The 15499-nt window shown below is 45.5% G+C and overlaps 1 protein-coding gene across 4 annotated transcripts in view; it reads left to right on the forward strand.

Moving 5' to 3' along the window:
• SGCE (sarcoglycan epsilon) overlaps positions 1 to 15499 on the forward strand; it is a 112740-nt gene that overhangs the window by 72979 nt on the left and 24262 nt on the right. For all 4 annotated transcript variants that reach the window (XM_069729382.1, XM_069729381.1, XM_069729383.1 and 1 more), the window contains exons 4-6: positions 177 to 249; positions 3650 to 3848; positions 10572 to 10734. In XM_069729382.1, the coding sequence (XP_069585483.1) occupies positions 177 to 249; positions 3650 to 3848; positions 10572 to 10734 (435 nt within the window). The remainder of the gene's footprint in view (positions 1 to 176; positions 250 to 3649; positions 3849 to 10571; positions 10735 to 15499) is intronic.

The raw sequence follows: 15499 nt of genomic DNA on the forward strand, positions 1-15499 counted from the left end.
GGCCAGTCCGGTCACTGCTTTCCGATCTCAATCCGATTTATATGACTTTCTGACTGCGCTCTTAGGGACAGAATGGTTATGAGCACAACTACTTCATACTGAGCCGAGTGATATATTGTTATTATTTGTCGGTACATTAATTTTTACTTTCTCTTCTAATTTTTTTTCTTCTGAAGATAACCGCCTACAACAGACGAACGTTTGAGACGGCCAGACATAATCTTATCATCAATATTATGTCAGGGGAGGGTAAGTTGGCCCTGTGTCCAATACCGATTGATTACAACGAGTGTTAATAATGTGCAAAGGGACATTGGCTCCAAAAAGTCACGCAAACACTAATAATTAGCAAATGTATTGATGAAATTCAACTGGTAATTCAGCCAAAAGCATTTATCACCCATCAGTAAGGTTCGCTCCACATGCGGTTGATGTCAGCTAAGTCGTAGAACCAACATCTGTCTTGTAACAGCAGTGACTTGAGCTGAGCTCCTATTGCTGCTGTTAACTATTTATATGCTGTGGTCAATCTCTAAATGGAGCTGTTGTATATGCATACTGGCCCCTATCAGCCCACTGTCACATAATCACAGGGCAACGATCGATTACAATGGCAACCAGAGGTCTGCTGAAGTGCAGCTCTGGAGTATAATACAGGATGTAACTCAGAATCTGTACAGGATCAGTAATGTAATGCAGTGTTTTTCAACCAGTGTGCCGCGGCACACTAGTGTGCCGCGACACATGGTCGGGTGTGCCGCGGGGGAACGGGAGTCAGCTGTTCTCTGTGCCGACTGTCAAGCTGACAGCCGGCACAGAGAAGCTGCAGCGCGCCGGCTCCCGGAGATCAATTGTACTCGCAGACATCTACCAGCTGCGAGTACAATTGAGGCTCTGACCGCTGGGTCAGAGCGACGCCAGCAGCGTGATCAAGTCATGTGATCACGCTGCTGGCGTCACTATCCGGCGCGCAGGGGACAGAAGACACTTGGTGGTAAGTGTTCCTGTGCTGTGGAGCTGAAGACACCGAAGATTCAGCGTGGGGTGGGTTTATGGGGAGTATGTGGGGGGATTTATTAAGTGTGTGGGGGGATTTATTAAGTGTGGGGGGATTTATTCAGCGTGGGGTGGGTTTATGGGGAGTATGTGGGGGGATTTATTAAGTGTGTGGGGGGATTTATTAAGTGTGGGGGGATTTATTCAGCGTGGGGTGGGTTTATGGAGAGTATGTGGGGGATTTATTAAGTGTGTGGGGGGATTTATTAAGTGTGGGGGGATTTATTCAGCGTGGGGTGGGTTTATGGAGAGTATGTGGGGGATTTATTAAGTGTGTGGGGGGATTTATTAAGTGTGGGGGGATTTATTCAGCGTGGGGTGGGTTTATGGGGAGTATGTGGGGGGATTTATTCAGTGTGTGGGGGGGATTTATTCAGTGTGTGGGGGGGATTTATTCAGTGTGTGGGGGGGGATTTATTCAGCGTGTGGGGGGGATTTATTCAGTGTGTGGGGGAATTTATTCAGTGAGTGGGGGGATTTATTCAGTGTATGGGGGGGATTTATTCAGTGTGTACGTGGGGGGGGGGCTGGAATTTATTTAGCATGTGTGGGGCAGGGTGCATTTATTCTGTGGAAGGGGATGGATTTATTCTATCGGAAGGGCAGTGGATATATTCTGTGGGGGTGAGTGGGGAGATGGGGGTGGACACAGTAGCGAGGGGAAAAATGTGTGCTGACAGTACTGGGAGCAACGGTGATGGGATGTGTGAGGACAGTATGGGGAGTCGGGGGAATGTGTGAGGGGGGAATGTGTGAGGAGGAAATATGGAGAGAGCAAAGGGGTATGTTAGCAGGGGGGATGTACAGGAGGAGGCTATTAGAAATGTGTGCAGACAGTATGGGGGGATGAAAGTGTGAGTGGACACATAATAGATACTGAGTAGTGTGAGGGTAACAGCCAGGAGGAGACAGTATGCCAAGTAGGAGGAGTGTAATGAAGGGGCACAGTAGAGAGACTGGGCTCTCTATGAGGGACACCGTATGAGAAGGCAGTGTGAAGTATGGAAAAGAGAGAGAGTGTAGTGTGGATGGCATGTACCATAAGAGGGACAGTGAGGGTCATATTATGTGCTGGGAATAAAGTGAGGGGCAATTATTTACTCAGGGGCTCAGCCTAGGGCAGATATTTTTATTCCGGAGCATTATAATAACACTGCTATCTTTAAGGGTGTTGTGTCGGGATGTGCTGCAGAAGACAGGAGAAGATGGAAGTCTGCAGAAACGAGCTCTGCCGGTGGATGAGAAGAGTCATCATGGCATCTGGACAAGGTGAAGATGAAAAGAAAGAGGCGACTCCACAAACAACGTCATCTATCAGGTACCTGGATGTAAATGTGTTTTTTTTGTGATACTAATTCTCATTTTTATTTGTTAGGAACATTAAAGGGGATGTCCAAGGTTGTGATGAGTCTGCAGTCATACTATGTGACTGCAGACTTCTGAATTCTCACAGTGCACACTGCTATCATAATTCTCTGATGTTGGTGATTTACATACATGCGGTCACGTGCTGACTAGACATGTGTGGCCTCATTCAATGAAAATGAATTGACTGAGGCCGGACACGTCTAGTTAGAATGTGGCCAGAAGTATCCAAATCACATACTTGTGCTGTCATGACCGTCCACTCTGGCCACCGGCAAGGGAGAATCCTGAAAGTGTGCAGTGCTTGCGCTGTGAGAATTCAGAAGCCTGCAGTCACATAGAATGACTGCAGACTTTCATCTCAAACCTGGACGCACCATTTTGTGCCATTTTGGTTGGTGGTGTGCCTCGGGATTTTTTAAGTATAAAAAGTGTGCCGCGGCTCAAAAAAGGTTGAAAAACACTGATGTAATGTATGTACACAGTGACTGCACCAGCAGAATAGTGAGTGCAGCTCTGGGGTATAATACAGGATGTAACTCAGGATCAGTAATGTAATGTATGTACACAGTGATTGCACCAGCAGAATAGTGAGTGCAGCTCTGGAGTATAATACAGGATGTAACTCAGGATCAGTAATGTAATGTATGTACACAGTGACTGCACCAGCAGAATAGTGAGTGCAGCTCTGGAGCATAATACAGGAGGTAACTCAGGATCAGTAATGTAATGTATGTACACAGTGACTGCACCAGCAGAATAGTGAGTGCAGCTCTGGAGTATAATACAGGATGTAACTCAGGATCAGTAATGTAATGTATGTACACAGTGACTGCACCAGCAGAATAGTGAGTGCAGCTCTGGAGTATAATACAGGATGTAACTCAGGATCAGTAATGTAATGTATGTACACAGTGATTGCACCAGCAGGAAAGTGAGTGCAGCTCCGGGGTATAATACAGGATGTAACTCAGGATCAGTAATGTAATGTATGTACACAGTGACTGCACCAGCAGAATAGTGAGTGCAGCTCTGGGGTATAATACAGGATGTAACACAGGATCAGTAATGTAATGTATGTACACAGTGACTGCACCAGCAGAATAATGAGTGCAGCTCTGGGGTATAATACAGGATGTATACTAGATATGTGTGATATGGGTATGCATACACTATAATCTATGGTAATTTTGATATTTGTCATGTGCTTTCTGTATTCTGAGAACAGATTTCCCACTTCCTTACCAAGCTGAGTTCTTTATTAGAAACATGAATGTAGAAGAAATGTTGGCCAGTGAAGTTCTGGGTGATTTTCTAGGAGCTGTTAAAAACGTCTGGCAACCGGATCGTCTGAATGCCATTAATATCACATCAGCCCTGGACAGGGGAGGCCGAGTGCCGCTCCCCATCAATGACATGAAGGAAGGGTAAGCCTCATATGGGATGTGCTCCTGAGGATAGAATATGGCCTTCTATCTGCCGAATGTATAACATGAAATACTCAGAGAAATACTCAGGGCGAAGCTGCTACTTTATTGATCCAGTAGTATACAAGGCGCAAAAAATGGTTGAACACAACGGAACAAAAATTAAAAAGGCAGAAAATAAATAAATATCTGCTGGGCTCCCAGGCAACATGTTACAGACCAAATCTACCATGCCGTTCCAGAGATATTGGTTTTTATTATGTGCAACTTTTTTATAGCCTTTACCAAGGGGGCGTGGCTCACAGGATCCTCTGGGGTGTGTTAAAGAACCATGCAGGTCTAAAACATGTTGCTTTGGAGTACAGTGAATAATTATTTTTAATTTTTGTGCTGTTGCGTTCAACCAGTTTCTATTTCTCATCGCCACCAAGGATATCATAATTAGAAGGAAATATGTTTTTCCTATTCTCTAATCTCTAAACCTGTGGTGCGCATGTTATAATAAGGTGCATCCTTATTGTCTGAAAAATATAGTCACTGTATTTATAAAAATGGAGTTGTCTTAGCAGCATGGAACGATCATTGATCATCGGTGGTGGATTAGTCGGTGGTAGGGTTCTAAAAAGCGGTCAACCTGAGGATGGTGATTCACTGATTCACGCCCTGGCTCCTCTCAGACCTGTAGATGAATGACCGCTTCCTTTCAGGTTGGTGGAAGTGGAGTAATAATTTGGGGAATGTTTTCCTGGCACTTCATGTGTCCTTTGATCCCTGCAGATGAACACTTGGATAGAAGGACTACTCTAACCAAGTCCATCTCTTCTGCTACAAGGCTTGTATGGTCATTGGTTGTTACCAGTAAGATGACAGTGAGGTTTCCTTACTTACCAAGACTTCACAGTCCCCTGATCTTATTCCTGTAGATCATCTCTAGGATGAGGTGGAACAGGCTGTGACCGCCATAACTTGCGACAACTGCATCCTCTTGGGTAGTCTGTGGCAGACAAACCCGGGTTCTGCAAACGTCCTTGGCCATTACTTGAATACTGGAATTCTGGCATTTAGGAGGCCGCTGCAGGATCATGACGTCACGCCGCCTTGGACATCATGACATTGGTGAGGCCTCGTGGAGTCATGATGCCAGAAGGGCTCCAGGATTCCAGGATTCGAGTGCAAGTCCCCGATCCGGCTGTGAATCTTTTTGCTCATCTCTATTTTTTTTTTATTTTTTATCCCATTACTAATCTTGAACTAAACCTGTGTTTCATCCTACAGTGGCGACAAACAGTTTTGCATTTTTTCTTAAAGTGTGATTTCTTCTCTCAGATTCTTTTGATGCCATTTTCCTGGTGATGAATTGAAAGTGCATAAAGTTGTCATCATGTGAGACCTTAATTTTAACCAAAATTCTCTAGAATATCGGTACGGTCATTTAATTAAAGAAAACTGACGCCCAAAAGTTTTGCATCTACTATTTATTGCTCACAACAGAGAGAGCGTAATTCATTGTTACGATGCCATAACTTAGTATTTTGTAGCATAACCTCTTGCTTTAACCCCTTAAGCCCCAAGGGTGGTTTGCACGTTAATGACCGGGACAATTTTTACAATTCTGACCACTGTCCCTTTATGAGGTTATAACTCTGGAACGCTTCTTGGTGATTCTGACATTGTTTTCTCGTGACATATTGTACTTCATGATAGTGGTAAAATTTCTTCGATATAACTTGCGTTTATTTGTGAAAACAACGGAAATTTTGCAAAAATTTAAAATTTTTTTTGCAATTTTCAAACTTTGAATTTTTATGGCCTTAAATCACAGAGATATGTCATGTAAAATAATTAATAAGTAACATTTCCCACATGTTTACTTTACATCAGCACAATTTTGGAACCAAACATTTTTTTTGTTAGGGAGTTATAAGGGTTAAACGTTGACCAACAATTTCTCATTTTTACAACACCAATATTTTTTAGGGACCACATCACATTTGAAGTCATTTTGAGGGGTCTATATGATAGAAAATAACCAAGTGTGACACCATTCTAAAAACTGCACCCCTCAAGGTGCTCAAAACCGCATTCAAGAAGTTTATTAACCCTTCAGGTGTTTTACAGGAATTTTTTGAATGTTTTAAAAAAAATAACATTTAACTTTTTTTCACAAAAAATTTACTTCAGCTCCAATTTGTTTTATTTTGCCAAGGGTAAGAGAAGAAATTGGACCCCAAGCGTTTGGAGAGCCCCTGATGTCCCTAAACATTGAAACCCCCCACAAGTGACACCATTTTGGAAAGTAGACCCCTAAGGAACTTATCTAGATGTGTGGTGAGCACTTTAACCCACTAAGTGCTTCACAGAAGTTTATAATGCAGAGCCGTAAAAATAAAAAAATCATATTTTTTCACAAATATGATCTTTTCGCCCCCAATTTTTTATTTTCTCAAGGGTAGGAGAAGAAATTGGACCCCAAAAGTTGTTGTGCCATTTGTCCTGAGTGTGCCGATACCCCACATGTGGGGGTAAACCACTGTTTGGGCGCACGGCAGAGCTCGGACGGGAAGGAGCGTCGTTTGACTTTTCAATGCAAAATTGACTGGAATTGAGATGGGACACCATGTCACGTTAGAGAGCCCCTGATGAGCCTAAACAGTAGAAACCCCCCACAAGTGACACCATTTTGGAAACTAGACCCCCTAAGGAACCTATATAGCTGTGTTTTGACAGCTTTGAACCCCCAAGTGTTTCACTACAGTTTATAATGCAGAGCCGTGAAAATAAAAAAAAAAATTTTCACAAAATTTTTTTTTTAGCCCCCAGTTTTGTATTTTCCCAAGGGTAACAGGAGAAATTCGACCCCAAAAGTTGTTATCCAATTTGTCCTGAGTACGCTGACACCCCATATGTGGGGGGAACCACCGTTTGGGCACATGGCAGAGCTCGGAAGGGAAGGAGCGCCATTTGGAATGCAGACTTAGATCGATTGGTCTGCAGGCGTCACGTTGCATTTGCAGAGCCCCTGATGCACCTAAACAGTAGAAACCCCCAACAAGTGACACCATTTTGGAAATTAGACCCCCTAAGGAACTTATCTAGATGTGTTTTGACAGCTTTGAACCCCCAAGTTTTTCACTACAGTTTATAACGCAAGTCGTGAAAATAAAAATTAATTTTGTTCCCGCAAAAATGTTTTTTTAGACCCCCAAATTTTTATTTTCCCAAGGGTAACAAGAGAAATTGGACCCCAATAGTTGTTGTCCAATTTTTCCTGAGTATGCTGATACCCCATATGTTGGGGTAAACTACTGGTTGGGCGCATGGGAGAGCTCGGAAGGGAAGGACCACTGTTTTACTTTTTCAACGCAGAATTGGCTGGAATTGAGATCGGACGCCATGTTGCGTTTGGAGAGCCCTGATGTGCCTAAACAGTGGAAACCCCCAATTCTAACTGAAACCTTAACCCCAACACACCCCTAACTCTAATCCCAACCATAACCCTATCTACACCCCTAACCCTGACACACCCCTAACCCTAATCCCAACCGTAAATGTAACCCTAACCCTAACTTTAGCCCCAACCCTAACTTTAGCTCCAACCCCAACTCTAACTTTAGCCCCAACCCTAACTTTAGCCCCAACCCTAACCCTAGCCCCAACCCTAGCCCCAACCCTAACCCCAACCCTAGCCCCAACCCTAGCCCCAACCCTAGCCCTAACCCTAGCCCTAGCGCCAACCCTAGCCCCAACCCTAACCCCAACCCTAGCCCCAACCCTAACCCCAACCTTAACGGGAAAATGGAAATAAATACATTTTTAAAATTTTTTTATGTTTCCCTAACTAAGGGGGTGATTAAGGGGGGTTTGATTTACTTTTATAGTAGGTTTTCTGGCGGATTTTTATGATTGGCAGCCGTCACACACTAAAAGACGCTTTTTTTATTGCAAAAAATATTTTTTGTGTTACCACATTTTGAGACCTATAATTTTTCCATATTTTGGTCCACAGAGTCATGTGAGGTCTTGTTTTTTGCAGGACGAGTTGACGTTTTTATTGGTAACATTTTCGGGCACGTGACATTTTTTGATCGCTTTTTATTCCGATTTTTGTGAGGCAGAATGACCAAAAACCAGCTATTCATGAATTTCTTGGGGGGGGGGGGGCGTTTATACCGTTCCGCGTTTGGTAAAATGGATAAAGCAGTTTTATTCTTTGGGTCAGTGCGTTTACAGCGATACCTCATTTATATTTTTTTTATGTTTTGGCGCTTTTTATACGATAAAAACTATTTTATAGAAAAAATAAATATTTTTGCATCGCTTTATTCTGAGGACTGTAAATTTTTTATTTTTTCGCTGATGTTGCTGTATGGCAGCTCGTTTTTTGCGGGACAAGATGACGTTTTCATCGGTACCATGGTTATTTACATCTGTCTTTTTGATCGCGTGTTATTCCACTTTTTGTTCGGCGGTATGATAATAAAGCGTTGTTTTTTGCCTCGTTTTTTTTTTTTTTACGGTGTTTACTGAAGGGGTTTACTAGTGGGACAATTTTATAGGTCGGGTCATTACGGACGCGGCGATGCTAAATATGTGTAGTTTTATTGTTTGTTTTTTTATTTAGATAAAGAAATGTATTTATGGGAACAATATATATACATATATTTTTTTTTTCTTTATTTAGGATTTTTTTTTTACACATCTAAAAAAATTTTTTTTACTTTTTCACTTTGTCCCAGGGGGGACATCACTGTATAGTGACAGATCGCTGATCTGACACTTTGCAGAGCACTGTGTCAGATCAGCGATCTGGTGTGCCCTGCTGCTTGGTAACAGAGCCTGCTCTGGACCCAGAAGTACTCCCTTCAGGACCCGGAAGTAGCCCCGCGGCCATTTTGGATCCGGGGCCTGCAGGGAAGAGACGCTCGGTACAAGGTGAGCACTTAGCCTTGTAACGGGGGTCTCAGGTAAGCCCGCAGGGAGCCCCCTCCCTGTGCGATTCTTCCCTATACCGCCGGCACACCGCGATCATGTTTGATCGCGGCGTGCCGGGGGTTAATGTGCCGGGGGCGGTCCGTAACCGCTCCTGGCACATAGTGCCGGATGTCAGCTGCGATAGTCAGCTGACACCTGGCCGCACTCCCCCCGTGAGCGCGGCCGATCGCGTATGACGTACTATCCCATCACTGGGAATTAAGTCCCAGGTCACCTTGACGGGATAGTACATAATATGTGATTAAGGGGTTAATTACTGCACCAACGGACATTGGAGCCACTCGGGTATAAGACATCCTGAGGGATCTCGCTCCATTCCATGTACAAATCTGCAAACAATTCATCCTTATTGCTATGGGTGTGGGCCCAAACTCATCACCCTAACTTATCCCTATGGTGCTCTATAGGGTGTACATCAGGTGATTGGGTTGGCCATTGCAACATGCAAACATTTTTCTTTGCTAATCAATTTCTGATTAAATTGGATGTGTGCTTAGGATTGTTTTCTTTCTGGAATTTCCAGCCCCTGCCTACTTTGGTTTTACCATGTGGCAGCATTACATTCTCCAGTATATCCTTGTACATGGTAGCATTCATATTTCCATCAATTCTATGCAGAGGGCTAATGGCAGATGCAGAGAAGCAGCCCCAAACCATGACATTGCCACCACCATGTTTCACTGTAGGTGTGTGGCACCTTACATCATTACGTTTTCCAATGGGGCGGTACATATAGTACTTGCCATCACCACCAAACAGATTGAACTTGGATTCATCCGACTACAACACCTTAGACCAATCTGTCTTTTTCCATTAGCTGTGTTCTTTGGCAACATCTAGTCGGACCTTCCGGTTCTTTGCAGAGATGAAAGGCTTCTTGACTAGAACTTGTGTATTCCACCCTACTGCCCTTAGCCATCGCCCCACAGTTTGGCGACTCACTTTGACCCCATATTCTTCATTATTTTTGTTCAAAACCTGTACAGCACTTTATGAACATCAGATACTGACTTTTTCTTAATAATGTGATCAACTTTGGAGGAAGTTTTGCGCGGTTCTAGCTGTGTCAGCTGTTCCATAACCTTCTTTTTCTTTCTTTATCATACATATTTATTCCTGACGTCTGGTGATAAATTTGTCTTTGTCTTCGCCATTTTTAACCTCAAAACACACAAACAAAAATAAAAATTTTAGGCAAAATTTGACTACCAATGACAAAACATGCAAAAACATTTGGCCCAGCAAATGTTGAAAACTAACACATAAAGGGATAAAACAATGTCAAGCACAATTGTCATCCTTTTAGCTGACAATCATTTGCTTCCTGATTAACAGCAAAATGTCATCACAACAACCAGACAGAAGTATTCACACCATAAAAAGAAAATGCAAAACTTTCGGTCTCAACTGTATTTCGTTTTGTTCACGGGAGCAGCGTTCACAATTCTGCTGGTTGTTACAGGAAACAGTCCACAAGTGTGTTGACAGAACACACACTTAAAACTTAAACTATGCTTTCATAACGGAAGTTAGTTTTTTTTTCTACTACATTACATTACATTAAAGAAAAGAATTCCAAGATTGGAAATCACCAGAAACTTTTTTTTGACTGCCGGGAGAGATTGCAGCTCTGAAGTTGGCAGAATTGTTAATGCAGCTCTGGGACTATAATACAGATTTTATATGTATAGTATAATTAGGCTTAAAGATTCTCACCTATGTCTTTTCTAGTGTTTATGTTATGGTCGGAGCAGATGTCCCGTTCTCATCATGTCTACGTGAAGTAGAAAACCCACAGAACCAGCTCAGGTGCAGCCAGGAGATGGAACCCGCCATAAGTTGCGATAAAAAGTTTCGGGCACAATTCCATATAGACTGGTGTAAGATCTCACTGGTAAGGTTATACGCCTAGTGAATATACAGATATATAAAGGAACATTCCTGGGAGAATGTATATACCTTCTTCGCCCCCCCCACCCCCACTATCTTCAGTGGTGCCTTAGGAGGTGCCCTAGTCCACCAACCCCTGTAAAATACTTGCAAAGTGTGTTTAAAGGGAACCTGAAAGCTGTCCGATCAGTAGCGTAGCTACCGGGGGGCAGAGGGTGCGGATGCCCCGGGCCGGTGCTCTGAGGGGACCTACCCGGAGCTACGCTACAGTAACTGTATTGTGCGCATAGCAGGGAGAATTAATCTCCCTGCTCTGCCGCCCGGCCGCTATGGGGCACCTGATCAGGTGGGGGGCCCCGGTGCCAGCATTGGGTCCCCCGCCATCATCGGAAGATCAGCTGTACCGGCATTTAGCTGATACAGCTGACCGCAATGATGGGAGAAGGAGCGCTGCACTCCTTCTCCCATCATCCCCCTGTCGGCGTCCAACGTTGCTGACACTGACAGCGGGCGCGATGACGTCACTGCCCGACGCCCGCTGTCTGAAGATCAATGGGAGTATCGCAGGAACCAGGAAGAAGAGAGGTGAGTATTTATTTAATTTTTTAATGGGTGCTGCTGCCTTATTACAGGGTCTGACTATGGGAGCTGCCTTATTACAGGGTCTGCCTATGGGGGCTGCCTTATTACAGGGTCTGCCTATGGGGGTGCTGCCTTATTACAGGGTTTGCCTATAGGGGGGCTGCCTCATTACAGGGTCTGACTATGGGGGCTGCCTTATTACCGGGTCTGACTATGGGGGCTGCCTTATTACAGGGCCTGACTATGGGGGTGCTGCCTTATTACAGGGTATGACTAAGGGGGCTGCCTTATTACAGCGGCTGCCTTATTACAGGTTCTGACTATGGGGGTGCTGCCTTATTACAGGGGCTTCCTTATTACAGGGTCTGACTATGGGGGGGCTTCCTTATTACAGGGTCTGACTATGGGAGTGCTGCCTTATTACAGGGTCTGACTATGGGGGTGCTGTCTTATTACAGGGTCTGTCTATAGGGGTGCTGCCTTATTACAGGGGCTGACTATGGGGGTGCTGCCTTATTACAGGGTCTGACTATGGGGGTGTTGCCTTATTACAGGGTCTGTCTATAAGGGTGCTGCCTTATTACAGGGGCTGACTATGGGGGTGCTGCCTTATTACAGGGTCTGACTATGGGGGTGTTGCCTTATTACAGGGTCTGCCTATAGGGGTGCTGCCTTAATATAGGGTCTGTCTATAAGGGTGCTGCCTTATTACAGGGTCTGACTATGGGGGTGCTGCCTTATTACAGGGTCTGTCTATAAGGGTGCTGCCTTATTACAGGGTCTGCCTATATGGGGGTGCTGCCTTATTACAGTGTCTGCCTATGGGGGCTGCCTTATGCTATAGAGTCTCCCTATGCGGAGTGCATTATACTATAATGTGGACTATTTGGTGCATTATGCTACTGTATATGGAGGCTATCTAGGGGGCCATCATACAGTGTGGAGATTAGTGTGGGGGTCATTATACATTGTTGGAGCCATCAAACTGTTTGGGGGATACTAAGGAGTCAGTATACTGTGTGGGGGCATTATACTGTGTATAAGAGAGCATCATGCTGTGTATAGGGGAGCTGTACAGGGGAGACTCGGGACATTATTAAATGTAAAGTGGGCACTTATTGTTATAGGGGAACTCAGGTTAATGTGGCTATCAAAGGGGCACACAGGGCATTATTATTTTCTAGGGGCAAAATATGGGCACTGATTTCTAGGGCACTTGCACCTGGCATTACTGTATTGTAGAGGGTTGCTTTAGAATTTAGAGGACACAGAGAACCACACAGCAGGTGCAGTAATAGGGACACATACGGCAGCAGCGGCTCAGTATTGGGGTATCAGGTGCAGTAATAGGGACACATACGGCAGCAGCGGCTCAGTATTGGGGAATCAGGGGCAGTAAGAGGGACACATACGGCAGCAGCGGCTCAGTATTGGGGTATCAGGGGCAGTAATAGGGACACATACGGCAGCAGCGGCTCAGTATTGGGGTATCAGGGGTAGTAATAGGGACACATACGGCAGCAGCGGTTCAGTATTGGGGTATCAGGTACAGTAATAGGGACACATACAGCAGCAGCGGCTCAGTATTGGGGAATCAGGGGCAGTAAGAGGGACACATACGGCAGCAGCGGCTCAGTATTGGGGTATCAGGTACAGTAATAGGGACACATACGGCAGCAGGGGCTCAGTATTGGGGTATCAGGTGCAGTAATAGGGACACATACGGCAGCAGCGGCTCAGTATTGGGGTATCAGGTACAGTAATAGGGACACATACGGCAGCAGCGGCTCAGTATTGGGGTATCAGGGGCAGTAAGAGGGACACATACGGCAGCAGCGGCTCAGTATTGGGGTATCAGGTTCAGTAATAGGGACACATACGGCAGCAGCGGCTCAGTATTGGTGTATCAGGTGCAGTAATAGGGACACATACGGCAGCAGCGGCTCAGTATTGGGGTATCAGGGGTAGTAATAGGGACACATACGGCAGCAGCGGTTCAGTATTGGGGTATCAGGGGCAGTAATAGGGACACATACGGCAGCAGCGGCTCAGTATTGGGGTATCAGGGGCAGTAATAGGGACACATACGGCAGCAGTGGCTCAGTATTGGGGTATCAGGTACAGTAATAGGGACACATACGGCAGCAGCGGCTCAGTATCGGGGTATCAGGGGCAGTAATAGGGACACATATGGCAGCAGCGGCTCAGTATTGGGGTATCAGGGGCAGTAATAAGGACACATACGGCAGCAGCGGCTCAGTATTGGGGTATCAGGGGCAGTAATAGGGACACATACGGCAGCAGCGGCTCAGTATTGGGGTATCAGGTTCAGTAATAGGGACACATACAGCAGCAGCGGCTCAGTATTGGGGTATCAGGTGCAGTAATAGGGACACATATGGCAGCAGCGGCTCAGTATTGGGGTATCAGGTTCAGTAATAGGGACACATACGGCAGCAGCGGCTCAGTATTGGGGTATCAGGGGCAGTAATAGGGACACATACGGCAGCAGCGGCTCAGTATTGGGGTATCAGGTTCAGTAATAGGGACACATACAGCAGCAGCGGCTCAGTATTGGGGTATCAGGTGCAGTAATAGGGACACATATGGCAGCAGCGGCTCAGTATTGGGGTATCAGGTGCAGTAATAGGGACACATACGGCAGCAGCGGCTCAGTATTGGGGTATCAGGTGCAGTAATAGGGACACATACGGCAGCAGCGGCTCAGTATTGGGATATCAGGGGCAGTAATATGGACACATACGGCAGCAGCTCAGTATTGGGGTATCAGGTGCAGTAATAGGGACACATACGGCAGCAGCGGCTCAGTATTGGGGTATCAGGTGCAGTAATAGGGACACATACGGCAGCAGCGGCTCAGTATTGGGGTATCAGGTGCAGTAATAGGGACACATACGGCAGCAGCGGCTCAGTATTGGGATATCAGGTGGAGTAATAGGGACACATACGGCAGCAGCGGCTCAGTATTGGAGTATCAGGTGCAGTAATAGGGACACATACAGCAGCAGCGGCTCAGTATTGGGGTATCAGGTGCAGTAATAGGGACACATATGGCAGCAGCGGCTCAGTATTGGGGTATCAGGTGCAGTAATAGGGACACATACGGCAGCAGCTCAGTATTGGGATATCAGGGGCAGTAATAGGGACACATACGGCAGCAGCAGCTCAGTATTGGGGTATCAGGTGCAGTAATAGGGACACATACGGCAGCAGCAGCTCAGTATTGGGGTATCAGGTGCAGTAATAGGGACACATACGGCAGCAGCGGCTCAGTATTGGGGTATCAGCAGTATGAGGAGTTTGTGCAGGTTGGGAATAGATGGTGATGGGGCTGGAATATGAGAAGTGAAATGTGTCTTTGTTGTATTCTCTGCAGGTGAATTCTAGCTGGAAGAAGTTGTCATGTCGGTCTGGGCCAGATGGAAAAGATGGGAAAAATGAACGATTCCATCAGAAAGGACGTCAGCGGTAAGTCATTATCTGTAACTGTGCTGTGATCTCTTATATGTTCTGTAGGGCTGGTATCTAACACTTACCATATGGCGGTAATATTCATATTGGTCTTTATGTAGAGATTATCTTCAGTAACAGCGCGGACACCTGCTGAGGTTCTCCTCCAGTATTAGGGCGCGTCACCGAGTTGTAATCAATGTTACCTGGTTAGGGGCCCACTCAGAAGTTTTGTCCCCCCTGAACCAAAACCCTAGCTACGCCTCTGTGTCCGATCCATGGGCAGGCGGTAGGGAAAGACCTGTCGCTCCAGGGGAGCTGGCGTGGAGAAGCTGCAGGGGACTTCCGGACTAGCCTCCCATGCGGCTTGGTCCTCGTCAGCTTTTAAAGCATATTTTTCTATGAGTTGAACATAAATGGCTGAAATCATACAACCAGTGTCTTATACATACTGCCTGTGGATCAAGCAGTTTATACCAGCTATCAGGTTCTCTTTAAAGGGGGTATCCACTACTAGGACAACCCCTTCTTGATCAAAATGTTTGGCCCTCGTAAAAATAATAAAGCTTATACTCACCTCCCATGCAGGCACTGTTCCCGCGGTGTCGGCGCTTGCTCTCCCCGAGGCTCCAGTACTTCTTGCATGTTTTTTTATTCTGCTTATCATGTGGTGTCTTCAATAAAATAATTAGGATTTACTCTACTATGCTATCTTT

This window comes from Ranitomeya imitator, chromosome 6 (assembly GCF_032444005.1).
Source record: "Ranitomeya imitator isolate aRanImi1 chromosome 6, aRanImi1.pri, whole genome shotgun sequence".
Taxonomy (NCBI): domain Eukaryota; kingdom Metazoa; phylum Chordata; class Amphibia; order Anura; family Dendrobatidae; genus Ranitomeya; species Ranitomeya imitator.